The sequence below is a fragment of the Chelon labrosus genome (assembly GCF_963514085.1).
Source record: "Chelon labrosus genome assembly, chromosome: 1".
Taxonomy (NCBI): Eukaryota; Metazoa; Chordata; class Actinopteri; order Mugiliformes; family Mugilidae; genus Chelon; species Chelon labrosus.
Window position 1 is genome coordinate 23,915,445 of NC_140337.1, and position 12,717 is coordinate 23,928,161.

A 12,717-nucleotide genomic window follows, 5' to 3' on the forward strand; every position below is an offset into this window, starting at 1 on the left:
ACATGGAGGGGATGGGATGAAAAGGGTCCAAGCAAAGGAAAGAAAAGGGGTCGAGGTGATGGGATGGAATGGGTCGAGGCAAAGGAAAGAAAAGGGGTCGAGGGGATGGGATGAAAAGGGATGAGAAGGGGTCAAGGGGTGGGATAAAAAGGGATGAAAACGGTCAAAGGGATGGGATGGAAAGGGGTCAAGGGGAAGGGATTAAAAACGGGTCGAGGGCTATATATGCACCCACGTGTGACTGACTAGCGGTAGTTTGTGGTCTAGATGAAAAACATGAGAAATAACAGCAAATCTTAACAACCTAGCAACATAATTTGACTCTCTTTCAGAATCTTTCCATGAACGAGCTGAGGAGCACAAGGAAAGAAACAATAGACAAACAAAAAGCAGAATTCTTGAGAGCTCATTCCTCAGTTTAATGTTAGTTTTGAGCAGTTGCTGTTATTTCTGTCCCCACAGGTCGTTTTTATTGCTTTATGGCACAGAGGAGAAGGCAACATTATTCATCCGTGCACTAAAAAGTTGTTGCGGCTGTCTGCCTCTCTCTCCTGCAGTCCCACCAGATCAGCCGCGGTGACCAATCAATAAACAATCAATGAACCGCAATGATGGAGGGTAACCACCCTGTAAAAGATTTCCTCAAAGGATATATCTACAACAAGGTGGACCAAAATGGTTTTCTGGGGTGATGGGTTTGAGGTCCGAGGGGGTGAGGACTCCAGGAAGCATAATTACCGACATTTAAATCCCCTGCTGTGTCTGGGAATGGAGCAAACTAGTCTGAACATCGAAAGGAAGAGCAGAGGCTGTACAGGTCCGCTACTCGAATATTGTTATTACCAGGAACAGACCTTTTTACAGATTTTATTAGTCTGTTGTTCTTCTCTAGTGGTATTTAATGAGATCATTCACATGATTCAGAGTACAGCCTAAGAGTGTGTTGCACAGTTAAAGCGATATAAAAATAGTTTTGATATTTCATTTGGAGCTCAGTAGGGGTAGCACGATTTTTTACAATCGACCATGACTAGTTTCTGATGACCTCTCTAATAGAAATACAGTAATGAAATCTATATTCTTGATCTGAAGACATATGCTGAGAACAGACAGCTCATGTGCTACATACTGTGAGCTGCAGATATGTATAGCCTGTATAAAAACAGGCATCACCTCAGCACCATCAGTAGCATTTAATACTACTCCACGGCGTGTTGTTAGATGGGATGGTGGAGCTAGATAGTTCTCTAAATTCTTCTCCATGCACTGCACCTAAGGGTCTAATATCTCCAGCCTCCTTGTTGTTGTAGAGTTGTTAGCATTAGCATTAGCCTTTTCAGATGCATTGCAGTAGTGCTTTAGTTGTATTTCAGGACTGACATGTCACGGTTGTATAGGCTTCATCTTTAGTGAAGTATTGCCGCTGCTAGTTTGCTGCAACGACCTACTGGGCTGCTCACCTGTCTTCTAGGAGGCGTCCATGTTGTTATTGTCACATGATCGGTTGACAAGATGATGCTGACTAAATCTTTGCCCTCAACAGATGAACATTCATTTACGTCAATGTTACTAGCATTGGAGCAGACTGTGAAGATACATGCAAAGTGTACGTCTCTAAACCTTTTCATTTTATATTTGTCTTTATTCGATAAGTCAATAACTACTTACTAGGGCCAAAGCCAACTGTTGATTAATTGTCCAAGTTTAAAATGTGTCCATCGTGAGCTGCCTGAAAATTGGACATAAGTGATCAACTTTGGAAAACTGTTTCCGCTCTAAAACTGACCAATTTGTTGACTTGAATAAATGGAGAGAGCTCTTTCCCTTCATGCAGCTTTAGTCTATCATCAGAGCGCAGCTATGTTCTGCTCTGGTTTCTTGACATACCCGATAGTTGATTTTCCTCCTCTTTGGCAGGTGAGGGAAATCTCTGTTTAAGAAATTTGTATTTGAACCTGATATTCTCCGTCTCCAGGAAATGCTGACTTCTCTCCCCGCGGCAGTTGCTTGAGTGATTCCATTCAGCTTCTGGACATAATTAATCACACAGCCGTCTCTTCCCTCTGGCTCCAATCGAGCCGGAACAAGGCTCAACTCTAATGAAATTCACACCAAACAAATGACTGGAGGAGCAGGATGATCAGTGGCAGACAGGCGAACAAAATTCTTGTTTCATCACGGTTAAGTTACGGAACACGCTTCCCCGGAGATCGCTGTCATTTTCATTGCTGCAGCGTGCAGTGCTTCCTTTCAGTCTGCGGAGATGAGTGCAGCTCGTGCGGAAGCTGAAACAGTCAGACAAGTGACAGCTCTTCATCTGTTCCAATACGCTCTCCTGTCACATAAATTATTTTCCAATTTAGGACTGCTTTGCAAAGTGGGGTGACGCTTGGGAGTCTCAGAACCTGTTGTAAAGACCCTGCATCACATTATATGGTTGTTTACTACTAGTGGACATAACAAATGGTAGGGGGTTTGTTAGCAGCTCTGTCACCATATCCCTTCTAAAACTAAAAGTATGTAAACAGGAAAAGATTCATTGGTATTTTTAACTCTATTTAAGGTACAATATGAATGTACAATAAGGTACAATATGCAGAAGTTTGCAACCAGTTGAGTACCCCATTGCCTCACCCTCCCTTTTTAAGTGAGTAGGAACACTTAAAGGGGAATTACTGTTTTTTACAACCTGGACCTTTTTTCTGGCATAAAATACGATTGTTTACTCACCCATATAACTTTGGTGTCATTTGGAGTCGTTTGGACAATATTTAGATCCGCATATATCCTTATAGTGGGAGTGAGTGGGGCACCGAAAAACAGCCTCTAAATAACGTGTAATTTACCTGTAATCTGCTACTGCTATGTTTTTGCAACATGGCTGAATATTTTTCCAATTCTTCCAATTCCGTCCTTACCGTTTTGAACCAGAGTATACGGATGAGGAACTCGTTGAAAGGAGGATGCGGAGGCAGAGAGAGGAACAGCTGGCCAAAGAACAACAAATTGCTGCACGTCCACGAATAGATAACAGGTAACTCTGGACTCAACGGGGAATAGCACTCGCGTATCATAACAAAATATTGGTGAAATGAACGAGTTTCGTGTCAGATAATACGTAATTTAGAGGCTGCGTTTTGGTGCCCCATTCACTCCCACTATATGGATATACGAGGATCTAAATATTGTCCAAAAGACTCCAAATGACACCAAAGTTATATGAGTGAGTAAACGATCGTATTTTATGCCAGAAATAAGGTCCAGGTTGTAAAAAAATGGTAATTAGGAAGGACCAATGTAATTTGGATATACAGTAACTGCAGTAACATATTTGACAGTCAGGGTTTGTTGAGAATGAAAATGTTTTACATTAAAAACCTGAATCAAAGGGGGACTAAATATGGCCAATGAATATTTAACACAGACTTTAGATGCTGGGATTAAATATGGAAATGGCGGGTGTCGTGTTGTGTACTCTTTCTAAAAAAAAAAAAAATGGACAAATTAGGAATAGTAGTTAAAAAAAATTTTAAACCGCGGGACAGATCAGGCTAGCCTGGTGGGCCGGTTTTGGGCCCACAGGCCGTAGCTTTGTTTCGACACCTCTGGTTTAAATAATTTCAAAATATCGCATATTGCTTTGACGTATGCTGAACCGAAGAGCTGAATGGTTTTTGTTAATCTGATCAAAGCCGCTGAGGTTACGTCACGTTTACATACGTTAGCCTTCGTGCTAATTTGGGCTAAACAGTGAAAGTCATGGAGGTTACATTATCAGCAGGTCGTGAACGGTGCTCTCTGCGCGTAGCTTTGTCTTTGTTATTGTATTGTCTACAGTCCTCATTAATCTAGCTTGAAGATGCTAATAGAACAGTGGCTAGCCCAGAATCATGTCAAGACTTTGGCTCACCGCGGCCGTTAACGTGAACGTAGCCGACTGCTGTTTTTATAACTCCGTCACTTGACTCGGCTCACCGATTGAAGGCCAGCCTGAGAGGGAGTCATTAGCGTATTCGCACACCTCCCCTCAGGCCTGTGGCTCTGCAGAGTTTGATTTATAGACAGTGGTCCTGGAAAAGCTCAGCCCTTTTCATTTAGATCACGTCTGCCGTCTGCTGCAGAATCCACCCCACGGGTTTGTTTGGGCGCCGGGGCTCCCCGGTAATGGGCCGGGAAAACGTCTACATCAATATATCTCCCCACGAGGCCATTCCTCCTTCGCCGTGCGCTGGCGTTCCACTCGAACCGTGGACCCTCCAAATGCATTAGTCTCCGGGGAGAAGAGGGCCGCCTCTCGCAGACATCTCATTTCCAGCGGAGTGGAATCCATTAAGAGCGGGTGAGAGTGGAGACTACCCACTACGCAAAGCCTTCACACCGGCTCATAGGTCACGAACTGCAAGATCATCGTGACACAGCTGTGGGACAGAATAAGTGTGATCCAGTGTGGTCAAATGGACACTGAGCACAGAGACATGAGCTGTCCTCAGCCTAACAGTGACTACTGCATTCTCCAGTAGCGACAAACAAGCTGACAACAGAAACCATCTGATAAGAGCCGAAACGGTAAAAAGCTTCCAAAACTTTTCAGCAAGAGGTCATTGGAAGGCTGCAAGTTTAGCCTTCTACAGCAGAACTGGACTCACGGTAGAAAGTTTATTCTTTTTCTTCCCATCTGTCACTGACAATTACCCACAATGCAACACAACCAACTCAGGTAGCGTTCTGGGTTTGTATGCTATTAGCGGCTATGGTAGCTAGGAGACTATGGAAGGGATGATCAACAGTTACAGAGGTCGAGTTCATCACTTCTTTTTGTTGTTGTCTTTTCTGTCTCTACCCGGCTGGCCTTAGGCAGATGGTTCCCTCCATATGAGCTTAAGGTTCTGCTCAAGGTTTCTTCCTGTAAAAGTGGAGTTTTTCCTTGCCTCTGTCGCCTTCAGGCTGGCTCTGGGGGTTTCAGGCCTGGTCTCAGACCGGATGTTGTAAAGAGTCTTGTATTGTTATTGATGCTATATAAATATTTCAGTATTTAGAAGGGCATTGTGGTATTGTCCTTTAGAGGCAGTGTTAATTTTGTTGCTGAAGACCAAAAGCATTCGCCAATGACCGTTTTTTTTTTCTGAGCGTCAGGGCTGAGCTCAGATTTTGTTGCAAACAGTACACGCTTTGTGTATGGAAGCAACTGTGTCCATTATCAGCTGACTGGTAAATTATTTCCTCTGTTAAATCATATGATCTATTGCACAAACTCCCAGCAGGACTTGTATCTTGAAGGTTAAACTGTGCAACAGATTAGAAAACCTTGTTGTGTTTTTGTTTTATTTTGTGATTATTAATTATGTTGCCTAACAACAACAAAAAATAAAACTCCTCTATGCGTTTGGACCATAGACTGTATATAAATATGGACAATGCGTCTCCACTTCCTTGCATTGACCAAACTGACGCTATTTTCCCGGGGATACGGGCAGCGCCATCTTGCAACTTTGAAGTCAGAGTCTGATCAGTACAGTCCGAGAGTAGAGCCACGTGGAGCCGCGATGTCGATGCCCTGCCCACACTTCCTCCAGACTCATTCGCGTTTTCATTTAATTAATATGTCTGTGACGGTTCTCAGTCATCCAGGTCATGGTATATCCAACAAAGGTTCAAAAAAGGCAACTGGACTTGTAGAGTTTTTTGAGAAGACGTTTCGCCACTCATCTGCGTAGCTTCTTCAGTTCTTCAGTAACTGAAGAAGCTACTCGAATGAGTGGCGAAACGTCTTCAGTAACTGAAGAAGCTACTCAGATGAGTGGTGAAACGTCTTCTCAAAAAACTCTACAAGTCCAGTTGCCTTTTTTGAACCTTTGTTGGATATTTAATTAATACTACGCTCTGATCTACCTCCACCAGTTACAGGGAAATGTTTAATTCTTTTTTTTTATTAACAACTCTCACAGTCCCACGGGACCGCTTTACGGAGCGGTTGGCATGGGAACTGGTGGTCGGCATTATGTCACATCCTGTTTCTACAGCGTCAAGTAACTAACTAAAAACGCAACTTATGCAAAAAATTGACACTTGAACATTCAGCAACAATATATGAACTACCTGAAATGACAGACGTGTATTTTAGTATTTTAGCTTGGCCCAAGTCCCGCCCACTAACATGGAGGGGGTGGAGCTTATGACCTATACTGCAGCCAGCCACCAGGGGGAGCTCTACTTGCTTTGGCTTCACTTTAGAGGAGCTGTTCCGCCTCCATATTTATATACAGTCTATGGTTTCACCCCAGCTTCTTATATTATAACCTAGTTCAAACTCACCCACTGGCTGTCATCACATTATCAGAACCCCAGAATGAATGAAACTCGATGTTAATTTTGTAAAAATATTTTATGTACCCATTCAAAAGTCATAACGCACAGTAAAAGACATTCAAATCAACATGAGCGACTGGGGTGTGTCCTGCAAGCCCGAAGCGTCCGTCAAGTCCTCCACCGTGTAAACAGTGTTGATGAGAAGCTGCTGCTGCTGCTGCTGCTGCTGCGTGGCTACCTCCCCCCTTTCCTCCCCATCCCGCATCTGTAGCTCTAGTTTTTGTACTTTTAGACATTCCTCATTTAACAGAATAAATTATAAAAAAACCTAAAGATGTGAAGGAGGTGGCTCTTTTCAAAGCGGCCCGGGACACACCCCGGCTTCTTTGGCACATAACACAAATCATAAAAACATGACGCGAAACAAACTGTAAACAAAATACCGCTCATTACAAAAATGCGTTTTTTGTTTTTTTTTATACACAGACAACATTAACAGATTTAAAAAATCAAACGAACAAAAAAAACAAAATAATAATAATAACCCTAAAAAAAGATTTTGGCAAATGTGACCGTCCCCCAGCGATAACACTTGTCTCAGTCTGCAAGGCCTCCGTGCAAAACCGCGTCGTTGTGGTTAATGTTGGCACGCTGGGAGGAAGAGGAGGAGGAGGAGGAGGAGGGAGGTGAGAGTCAAAATTGAAGGGGGGAAAGCGGGAGAGAAGTGGGGTAAGGTTTACTTCTGAAGTCTGAACTTGTTCCGAGTCTCGTTTGTTCTTCGGCGCCTCCGGTTTTGAACTTCGTGTTCGTCCTGCTCCGGTGCGAGCGGCCGCCCTATGGTTCGCCAGCCAGAGTCTCTTTAGTGCAAATTGGCCGCCGGGTCGCTGACTCCTCAAGAGGGTGGAGGAAGAAGGGGGGAAGGTCATTTTCGTGGCGAGGCTGTGTTTGGTTTGGCACCTGGTACCGGTCTGGAAGGAGGAGGAGGAGGAGGAGGAGGAGGACGGGAAGAAGAAGATATGAGGTTCAACTGATGCAGCAAACTGACCTGACAACATCCGACACTGATCAGGCATAACATTATGACCACCTTCCTAGTTGTGACTCATGAGTGAATGGACATGGGCCTTCTGAGGGGAGGGGCCTCTGTGGATCATCCCACAGATACTTGATCAGTTTGGGATCTAGTGAATTTGGAGGCCAGGTCAACACCTTGTGCTGTTCTTCAATATTTATTTTTTTTAGATGTTCCTAAAGCATTTTTGTGGCTACTGCCATCAAGGAGTGTCATTGCTATGGGGTAGGGGGCTACCTGGTCTGGTCTAGGTGTCTAATTTTTAATATTTGAACTCAAATTTTAAGATTTTTAAGTCATTGTGCACACTATACAATCGCTACGAATCTGAAGACTGGGGTCGAAGCAAGGTAAAGGACTATGCTGCTTTGTAGAAAAGCTAATCCTGTAGAGTCATGTCTGCTGCGAAACTCTGAAAAAGGAGTTTTCTATTTATTAATGAGATGAATGGAAGTAACCCGGATGAACTCTGGTACCTGCAGAGCTGATCGTTGGTCCAATCACAAAAAAATAATCATGAAATCCACTGGTTAGACATTCAGTCTGAACACAAAGCTTCAGCTACACTATAAATCCAGCACTTTTTTACATTTTCATCCTCTATCCTTGAGCTGACAAGCAAATACTGAATCTGGTGTAGGTAGGGACATTTCATACCAAATGCAGAGTCTGTGCCGAGAGTAAAATCGTGCAGAAACGTCAGGAATGTACTTGTAATCATAAGAGCAGGCGTTATCAGCACAAAATACCAGCCGCCAGTGTTCTGCTGCTTTAAATGCGTGAATTTCTATTTCTTTTTTGAACACAAACGCAGAGATTTTTTTTTTTTTTTGGGCGTGGGGGATCTGTAAAGTCTGATAGAGGCTTCTCGCTCATCACAGCTCCGAATGAACACCAGCAGCTGGCGAGAGTAGGATCTGATGTGTGAGAACCAGAAGCGGAGACATTTTGATCCATCTGCTAGATTGCAGGAGCAGAGGAACCATAAAACTTTTAGAATAATCACCTCCAGGGTTTTATTTTTTTTTTAACCCCCCCCCACCTGACTTTTACTACGTTTTCTCAGATGAAGTGCGAAGAACAAAGATGACTCCGCATCTGAGGAAAATGAGCACGAGCCTTTTGACTGTCACTTATATATATAAAAAAAAGAAATGAAAATGAAAATTGATTGGTGATGAAGAGCCGAGGCGATTGATTGCACGTTTTTTTTAAAACTCGGAGCGTTTATGTGCTCGCAGCTGCTCTGAGCAGAACACAGCGTGGAATGAACACGGGATATTGTGAGGCAGTATTTCTCTCAGATACAGCTGATCCCTGCTGCTTTTATAGCTGGTTCATAAAAAAAAACAAAAAAAAACTTTCAAACAGGGTTATAGTTCCACAAGGGAACCAAATCCTTTCAAAACAATGACGTTTTGCTTTTAAATGTATTTTGGATCTTATTAAATGCGGGTACGATATAGCCGAGGTCGACTTAATGACAGAAAACACTGTTATGTGGTGTATAGTAGGGGTGGGGCTCAATAATTTTTTTTTTATCTAATTAATTAGAGGCTTTGTAATTAATTAATCTCGATTAATCACATTTTATTCGCGTTTTAATAGCATTTTAATCGCATTACAATATTTGGCCCAAAAAGCAATATTTTTTAATTTAAATGGATTTTAGTGGTTGACTAAATCAAATAATAGACACAGACATGAGTATTGTAAACTCAAGGTCTTTTAATGTCTGGAAAAATGCATTTAATTGCATTTCAGTTCAAAACAGTAGAACAAGAAAGAAAATATACCTGGCCATAACTGAACAGACCTAAAGTTAAAGTGCCATTTAAGTACTTTAAGTACATTTTCAGAACAGTATTGACTTTAAATGACTAAAAAATTTTGGGACTGCTAGCGCTAATAGATCGGGCGGTTTCTGCACTCACTGCAACATGCTTTGCCTTTAGATGGAACTGCGTTAAATGCAAACTGTGATTAAATGTGTTAATTTTTCTTAACGCGTTATTTTTTTGTAATTAATTACTCATAATTAACAAGTCCCACCCCACCCCTAGTTTGTACATGTGGTGCACGGAGCCTGTAATGAATTAGAAGTGGGTGGAGGAGAGGATGATGTTGAATTCTAGAAAATCAGTTCAGCCGACAAAGTTAAGACCAGAAGATCTATCCAAATGAAAGCAAAAATTAAACAAACAAAAAAATAAATTATAAAAAAAACATTAAGGATGTTTAGTGAGTTGGTTTAATTAGTGTACCTCTGAACACAGAAGCAGCAGGGCTGTGATTTTCAATAGCAATTTAAAAAAATAAGAATAACCAACGCAGCAGCAAAGGGTCTTGTAAGCAGCTCTGGTTTAAATTTACACAAGGTGGAAAAACAGATGGTTTTTATTTATTCAAGTTCTTTTTAGTTTTTTTGTCTAACTAACACGTATTATTATCATCTTTTGAATAAGCAGCAGCAGTAACGACCATGTGAGCTGTAGATCCGATAGAAGAACCGGATTGCCTCCTGAAACAAACCTCAACGATCACGACAGTCCCCCGGTTTTAATTTCTGGGTGCTGAAGCCGGTCGCTACCACACTCACCTTGATACCTTGCCATAAATGTTGCATGCACCTGACAAACATATTGCATCCTAGTGTAAATTGAATGAATGCAAACGGTGCAGGTGGGGTGAGCCTGCAGCCCGTTCTACAACTGAAACTAAACTACTGAAATAAAATAAATTTGGAGACATTTGGAAAGAGGAGCTCAGTTCATCTCCTTTGTTCCTTTCCTTATTAGAAAAACACTGTACACCGATCAGCCACAACATTAAAACCACTGACAGGAGAAGTGAATGACCATTGACCATCTTGTGACAATTCAATGTTCTGCTGGGAAACTTTTGGACCTGACAATTATTCATGTGGATGTTACTTAGACATGTATCACCCACCTAGACCAGACCAGACACCCCCACCCCATAGCAATGACACTCCTTGATGGCAGCAGCCACACACTTTAGGAACAACTTAAAAAAATCATGAAGAACAGCACAAGGTGTTGACCTGGCCTCCAAATTCACTAGATCCCAAACTGATCAAGTATCTGTGGGATGATCCACAGAGGCCCCTCCCCTCAGAAGACCCATGTCCGTTCATCATCTAGCGCCTTCCGGATGTCCAGTCTTTTTTTTTGATGCTAAACTGTTTCTCAGAATGAATTGTAAATTTGTTTAGTTTCTGCATCAAGGACGACTTGTTTGTATGTACTGAGCACTCAACAACTCCAGACCTTTTACCTGATGAAAGAACATCTCATATCTATCAGTTAAACGACTTTTGAGTAACGTGTCTGATTACCTTTGGAGACATTTGACTATAATGGTCTGTGTATAAAAGTTGTTGTGATTCTTGTACATCCTCCAGGACGTGAACACTGTCCATATTCACTATGTGACTGTAACATGTTTTGATAAACAGCTAAAAGAAGAAAAAAAAAAAGTGTCCCTGCACAAAGATATATGGACTTAACTGTGTCTAGCTGACAATACAGTTACAATTTCTATATGTGCGTCACTGCTGTGGGTGTGTTTCCTTACCTGAGAGCTCTAAGAGGGGGGATGGCTGTGACTTTGCCCACAGGTTTGGGCCCTACTGCCGGGGGCATCATGACCAGCAGGCCCGCAGAAGGTTTGGAGACCGGGGTCCGGGCCGGGGTCCGGGCCGGACTCGCCGCGGGGCAGGCTCCCCTCGCCGGGCTGAGGGGGAGGGGCCTCTGAGGAGGGAAGGCTGACGGTCCGGGGCGCAGCTCAGACACCAACTAAAAGACGGCGATTAGCGTTACTTAGATTACTGGGCGTAAAATAATGTAGGAGGAGGAGCCGACACATTTACACAGAGCTTTCAAATAAATAAATAATAACAATTAATGAAGCTATCAGGCAGTGGGGATTGAGACCGGTGGCCTGGCAGCAGATGTTAGCCAAACTGATGAACAAAGATATTAGAATAAGACAGGAGTTGTAATTTATATCAGGATGCTAGCCACTTAATGGAGATGGCAATTGAGCAGTAATCAGTCTCCCTACTCTGAACATCATCAAATCTCAGTTTGAAAGGAGGTAATTATAGGTTTCCATTGTGGATTCCTGCCAAGACGTTGCCCCACATTCCTCAGGTCTCTTCTGGCTCTTTCATCAAGTGGCACGACCCGCAGGCGAGAGTTTTAATATTCTACGGTATTTGTTTTAAAGTGCAGACAATGCCTCACCAGTGGAGATCTCGTCGGGTTGAGGGGCAGAGGTTTCTTGGGTGGGGTGAGCCTCTGCGGGGTCGGGGGGGACTTGTGCGGCGCTGCCGGGGGCTTGCCAGCTGGCAGAGGCGGTCGTGCCACCTTCACGTCCCGGGGACCAGCCTGGGGAGACGGGGCGGGCCTCAGAGGTCGCACGATGTTGACTGGCTGGGTGCCATTTGTCACTGGGCCCGGTCTGAGAGGCAGGACCTCTTTGCTGGTGTGAGGAAGCTTGGATGAGAGCAAAGAGACACGACAACAAGTTTTAGCCAACAATATTTGTTTTATTAAAGTTTTTAATTACAGAAAGTTTTCAATTTCATTTTCTCACTGCTGGATCTCTAATGCCGGGTGTGACCAGCCCTCCGTCTTGTGGCTCTGGATCTTAGAAGGAGTCTTGAGTCAAAATCTAGTTTTAGGATTTAACTGTTTCATTTGTAGATAATATTATTTAATAATCCATTAATTGTTTGGTGTTTCTAATTTGTATCAGTATCAGTTTCAGTACCTTAACGTATCGGACTGTATCGTATCGTATCGTATCTTGTCCTGTCGTATCATGTCCTGTCGTATCGTGTCCTGTCGTATCGCATCGCATTGCATCGCATCGTATCACATCGTATCGTATCGTATCTTGTCCTGTCCTATCGTATCATGTCCAGTTGTATCGTATCGTTTCTCGTCCTGACGAATTGTGTCCTGTTGTATCGTATCGTATCGTATCGTATCGTATCATGTCCTGTTGTATCGTATCGTATCGCATTGTATCGTATCGTATCATACCGCGTTCTGTCGTATCGCATCGTATCGTGTCCTGTCCTATTGTATCGTGTCCTGTCGTATCGAATCGTATCTTGTCCTGTCCTATCGTATCATGTCCTGTTGTATCGTATCGTTTCTTGTCCTGACGTATTGTGTCCTGTTGTATCGTATCGTATCATGTCCTGTTGTATCGTATCGTATCGTATCATATCGCGTCCTGTCTTATCGTATCGTATCGTGTCGTATCATATCGTATCGCATTCTGTCGTATCGTATTGTATCGTGTCG

The 12,717-nt window shown here is 43.0% G+C and overlaps 1 protein-coding gene across 1 annotated transcript in view; it reads right to left on the bottom strand.

The window, feature by feature from the left end:
* Positions 1–6,363: 6,363 nt before the first annotated feature.
* The window catches only part of adam19a (ADAM metallopeptidase domain 19a), a 162,981-nt gene continuing 156,627 nt past the window's right edge, over positions 6,364–12,717 (bottom strand). Inside the window, exons 21-23 of the mRNA XM_084545208.1 lie at positions 11,647–11,898; positions 10,976–11,196; positions 6,364–7,274 (exon numbers count right to left, since the gene is read on the bottom strand). Of these exons, the coding sequence (XP_084401334.1) occupies positions 7,229–7,274; positions 10,976–11,196; positions 11,647–11,898 (519 nt within the window). The 3' untranslated portion in view covers positions 6,364–7,228. The remainder of the gene's footprint in view (positions 7,275–10,975; positions 11,197–11,646; positions 11,899–12,717) is intronic.